This window comes from Panthera leo, chromosome D4 (assembly GCF_018350215.1).
Source record: "Panthera leo isolate Ple1 chromosome D4, P.leo_Ple1_pat1.1, whole genome shotgun sequence".
Taxonomy (NCBI): Eukaryota; Metazoa; Chordata; class Mammalia; order Carnivora; family Felidae; genus Panthera; species Panthera leo.
Genome location: NC_056691.1, coordinates 73,260,499 through 73,265,884, shown reverse-complemented (window position 1 = coordinate 73,265,884; position 5,386 = coordinate 73,260,499). Strand labels below are relative to the sequence as shown.

The 5,386-nt window shown below is 54.7% G+C and overlaps 1 protein-coding gene across 3 annotated transcripts; it reads left to right on the top strand.

The window, feature by feature from the left end:
- Positions 1–404: 404 nt before the first annotated feature.
- HDHD3 (haloacid dehalogenase like hydrolase domain containing 3) lies at positions 405–3,157 on the top strand. 3 transcript variants are annotated; one of them, XM_042913239.1, is made up of 2 exons: positions 405–491; positions 2,042–3,157. In XM_042913239.1, exon 2 carries the CDS (start codon positions 2,198–2,200, stop codon positions 2,945–2,947), a length of 750 nt encoding a protein of 249 aa, XP_042769173.1. In that variant the 5' UTR covers positions 405–491; positions 2,042–2,197; the 3' UTR covers positions 2,948–3,157. The 3 variants fall into 3 exon arrangements, with proteins under 3 accessions (XP_042769173.1, XP_042769174.1, XP_042769172.1); XM_042913240.1 differs by having other exon boundaries at positions 421–491; positions 954–3,157; XM_042913238.1 differs by lacking the exon at positions 405–491 and adding an exon at positions 533–700.
- The last annotated feature ends 2,229 nt before the right edge of the window (positions 3,158–5,386 follow it).

Below are 5,386 nucleotides of genomic sequence, written 5' to 3'. Positions count from 1 at the left end.
CCCGGGGGCGTCCGGATCCGAGAAAGGCGGAGGGGTTTGGGGAGGAGAAGGGAGAAATCGCACAAAGGGGGATAAGGGACAGACGACGAAGGCGGGGCAGGGAAAGAGGAAGGAGAGTGTGCAAGGTGACCGGGAGAGGCGGGGTGGGGGCGGGGCGGACGGGGAATGAGAAGGTGTGGGGTCTCACGCACGGGTAGAGAGGGAGACGGAAAGGAGAAGAAAGGCAGAGAAGTGCAGTGTGGGCGGGTGACCGAGGGCGCCGCACTGAGGCAGGTGAAGGTGCGGCGGGAGGCGGAGAGGACGGGAGCCGGGAGGACGGGAGCCGGGAGAGGCTGTAAGGAAGCGGCCGGAGGAGGAGCGGTGAAGGCCCAGGGCCGGGGGCGGGGCGAGGAGGGGGCGGGCCTCTGGCTCCGCCAAGCGGTCGGGCGCCTGCGCGCCTCTTCCGAGCCGCCGGACTGCTGCGGCTTTCCCTGCACCGGCTTCACTGCGGAGTAAGTGGGTCCTGATGCCCCGGGGCCGGGAGCCGGGGGCCGGGGGCCGGGGGCGGGCGCCGAGGCTTCGGGGCGCGCTGGAGCTGAGAATGGGCCCCAGGAGCGCGGCCGCAGCCACGTCACGCCCCAGGTCATGCTGCAAACGGCAGCTGTAGAGATTTCGCTCTAACAGCGGGTTACCTGGACTTTGTCGCCATCGAGCCCTGGAGGTGAGAAGGAAGGCCGAGCAATTCAGGCTTGTAGGCCAGAGCCCTCAGCCCCGGCTTCCAGAAATGGGAAATGCTGTGGGTCGGGAGCCAGAGCTCGTTGTTCTAGTCTTCGCTGTGCCACTGACTTCCTGCGTGGCTTTGGGCGAGTTCCCGCCCCTCGCCGGGCCTCCATCTACCCACCAGTAAAGTGAGAGAGGGTCTTTGGATGGGTCTCCATAATTTCCAGATTCATTTAAATTCATTTCCTTGACAGACTTCCCCTAAGGCTTGTCCCCAGATTCACCAGCCACTTCCCTTCCTCAGCGGCAACTTTTGGCTGTGCTCTGAACTCTGGCCCCTCAGTTTGCGACTAGACAACCTCGGACCGTCTGGAATCCAGTGTCTGGGGCAAGAAGCTCCACCCAGCCTCTGGACCACAGGCTGAGGAATTCGTTTCTTGTGCATGGAGTCCGTGATCCTTTCATTGGCTCTGCACCCAGGCAGGCCGACCTTGTTACCTCCAGTGAAGATGAAGCTGGGGCTCCGGCATAGAGTCAGGACTGGGCTTCTCTGTCTGCCTTTTGTGCAGATTCACCAAAACCAGATTGTTTTAAAATCCACATTTGTCTAAGCATGATGCAGTGGAAGGGCGCACTGGCCAGAGTCTGGAAGTTTAGGTTCTGGTGTTGGCTGTGTCACAGACTCACCTTAAGCAAGTATCTGCCCCTCTCTGGCTCATTCTTCCCAAAACAAGGGGTTGGTCACATGGTCTGCGTCTGTGTCTTTGGCATTGTTAACAATAGTAATAGCAATCATAACTGTTTCCTTACCTTGACCTACAAGGCCCTGCCTCAGCAGCCCCCATCTACCCAAAGCAGCCGACTTGCTGTTGACCTACCTCGGGGCCTTTGCACTTGCGGTTTCCAGTGCCAGGAACACTTAACTACCTCTTTTTCCTGCATAGTCATTCTTCAGATCTCCACTGAAAGTTGACTTTCTTACGAAGCTCAACAAACTAGATGGGATCCCTGGGTTTACATCCTTGTGGCACATGCTGACTTCGTTATGCTTAAGTGTTTGCATAGTTTTTTGTCTAAATGCCATAAGGGCTGGAAATCTATCCTGTTCCCTAGTATCTAGTGCACAGTAGGTGCCCAGAAATTTGTCGTGGAATGAACGGACGATCTCATTTAATGCAACAATCTGGTGAGGCTGGGACATGGTGCTCCTCTTCCATTAGGAGACAGATTCAGAGAGTGGCACTCCTAGGGCCACACAGTCAGTTGGCAGCATCAGAATTTGAACCCAATCTGTCTCTGACTCCAAGGCCTGAACTTCCACATCACTGCTGTCTCATTCCAGGATCTTCTGCTGCGAGGAAGCGCCAGCAACTTTGACACACAAGGCCTGGAAAGAGAAGACCTTTAGGTTGTGGAGGGGGTCTTGTCCAGCTCAGGTTCCCTTTAACCCCTGGCAGACCTGGGGTGGACGTGCCCCCCCCCCACCTCCTGCAGACACATGGCGCATCGGCTACAGTTACGACTGCTGACATGGGACGTGAAGGATACGCTGCTCAGGCTCCGCCACCCCGTGGGAGAGGAATATGCCTCCAAGGCCCGGGCCCACGGGCTGGAGGTGGAGGCCGCCTCCCTGGGACAAGCCTTCAGGCAGGCGTACAGGGCTCAGAGCCTCAGCTTCCCCAACTATGGCCTGAGCCAAGGCCTCACCTCCCGCCGGTGGTGGGTGGATGTGGTCTTACAGACCTTCTACCTAGCAGGTGTTCGAGATGCCCAGGCTGTGACCCCCATCGCTGACCAGCTGTACGAGGACTTCAGCAAGCCCTTCACCTGGCAGGTGTTGGAGGGGGCTGAGGCCACCCTGAGGGAGTGCCGAAAACGAGGTCTGAGGCTGGCAGTGGTCTCCAACTTTGACCGGCGTCTAGAGGACATCCTGATGGGTCTTGGCCTGAGGGAATACTTTGACTTTGTGCTGACCTCTGAGGCTTCCGGTTGGCCCAAGCCCGACCCCCGAATTTTCCGTGAGGCTTTGCGGCTTGCTCAGGTGGAACCGGCAATGGCAGCCCATATTGGGGACAGTTATCCCTGTGATTATAAGGGGGCGCGGGCTGTAGGTATGCACAGCTTCCTGGTGGTCGGCCCAGAGCCTTTGGAAGCTGCCATCAAAGACTCTGTATCTCAAGAATGCCTCCTCCCCTCACTGTCCCATCTCCTGCCTGCCCTTGACCACCTGGAAGTCTCACCCCCGTAACTTTGAATCTGATGAGGGAAGTGGCTGGGCCCAGCAAACGCTGCAGAGAGCCCCTTCTTTCCTGAGATCTGGCCTTTGCCCCTCTCCCTGCAGCGTCCAAAGGCACTGTGACTATAAAGCAGCGAAAACAGGGCTTTTAGCCCTGCTCCAACCTGCTTCTGGTTGCTGAAGTTGTTCACACCTGTGTCTGTTTCCCACCCCCCCCCCCCCCCCCCCTCACCTACAAGATTCACCGAGAGCCCAACTAGCTTCAAAACCGGGCACTGTCGGGGCGCCTGGGTGGCTCGTTTGGTTAAGGACCAGCACTTGATTTTGGCTCAAGTCATGATCTCACGGTCGGTGAGTTAGAGCCCCACCTTGGGCTCTGCACTGTCACTGCGGAGCCTGCTTCGGATTCTCTCTGCCCCTCCTGTGCTCGTTCTCTCTCAAAATAGTAAAATAAACTTTTTTTTTTTTTTTTTTTTTTTTTTAACGTTTATTTATTTTTGAGACAGAGACAGAGCATGAACAGGGGAGGGTCAGAGAGAGAGGGAGACACAGAATCTGAAACAGGCTCCAGGCTCTGAGCTGTCAGCACAGAGCCCGACGCGGGGCTCGAACTCACGGACCGTGAGATCATGACCTGAGCTGAAGTCGGACGCTTAACCAACAAGCCACCCAGGCGCCCCTAAAATAAACTTTTTAAAAAATTATTAAAAAAAAAAACAAAAAAAAACAGGCACTGTCAAACTTTGTATTAGCAGCAGGGCCCTTTTGTTACGGGAGATCTTACTGGAACCCCAATATGCAAAACAGGAAAAGTGAGAAACTGCTAGAGCCGAAGCAGGTCCTAGAGCCCCTCAGTCGGGCCCTTGAAGCCTCAACTCCCTAGAAGTGGAAGTTCAGAGGAGCTTAGTTTGGAAATTGGGGTGCTAAGCTCTGCTGTAGGGACATGCCCTCTAGGACATGCCTCTAGTGTTTGCAGGATTTTAGACAAGGAGCACCATAATTAGTCATGAGAAGAAACTTCATTTTCGCTTGCCACGTGTTAGTCCTTTATATGCATATAGAACCCTCAGTAAATAAAACACCCTCAAAGCTACCTGATGGGCAGAGATAGTGTGACCTCCACTTTACAAATGAGAAACCGATTTAGAAGGAGCCTGCCTGAGGTCACAGGTAGTATGTGAGAGAGCCAGGGTTCTGATTTAGGCATGCCTGACTCCAAAGCCCTTGGCTTGACCACCAAGTTGCAAGCAGAGAGCTGTGTTCCATGGGACATGGTGCAGTGGAGATCCTGGTAGAACAGGGAAGATTTTCTAGAGGTCAGTTTTGAAGGGCACTCCAGTCGTAGGTGTTCGCACTGGGGGCGAGGGGAGGACAGCACAGGGAACAGGGACTGGAGCTTGAGGTGACAGGAGTGTAGGAAACGGGGAGTCGTTGGAGACTGAAGGACGTAAGCTAGCTAGGTTTTGAAGATTCCATGTCTTAGGGGCGCGTGGGTAGCTCAGGTCAGTTAAGTGTCTTTGGCTCAGGTCATGATCTCGCAGTTTGTGAGTTAGAGCCCTGCTTGGGATTCTCTCTCTGCCCCTTACCCCCTCACAATCTCTCTCTCTCAAAACTAAACATTAAAATTTTTTTTAAAAAATTCCATGTCTCTAACTTCCTATCCCCTCTTCATGCTCCTCTCCCCTCACACCTCTTTGGGATTTACTAGACACATCTTCCTTGTACAGGGGATACCTCCGGTGAAAAGCACATAGGCATATCTACACAGTGTTACGTTCTGGTACCAACAGCCAGGGAGGGCTCTAGAGTGGCCCTGAATTGGGGGTGGCATTTAGGTGGGCAGAGGAGTAACACGCATTCCTGGCAGGAGGCCCGTGAACTATGGACGGAGTGAGGGCTGCCACGGGGAGTTAGACTGGCAGTTTGGAGAGCATGGCTTGGGGGCCTGCAGCTGCCAAGTAGAAAGGTTGGCTTTGCCTCAGGTTTCTGGGTAGACATTGTACTCGTGTGAGGGGAGGGAGACTCTTCTCAGACTAGGCCACACCTCTTTTGGGTCTGTCTTCCTTGGGCTTGGTGTCACAGCCAGGGGACATTACTTCCCACATGTCAGGCAGTGAGGACGTGGGTCGTGGGCTGCAGTCTCAACTGCAAGGGCCTTAGAAGTCATCTCAACCAAACAAGCTGCCATTAGGTCTGTGGACTGGATTTGATCAACCCAATGTTTCAAGTAAATTATTGAACAAACTTAAGAGTGGAGAGGGCTCTGGCCCCCATCTTTGAGCCTAGGGGCCTGAAGTTGTAGGTAAGATTGCCTTTGAACCGTGTTCCCAGATAAAACCACTGTGAGGACCACTGGTCTAATATGACCTCAGAGAACAGGAAGGGACTTGCCCTCGGTGCCAGCCATGCAGGGCACGAAACCGTCTCAGGGCTCTTTTGGCTGTGTGTGCT

Coding starts and splice junctions, on each gene's coding strand:
- HDHD3 (XM_042913239.1), top strand. CDS start 2,198: ATGGCGCATCGGCTACAGTTACGACTGCTGACATGGGACGTGAAGGAT.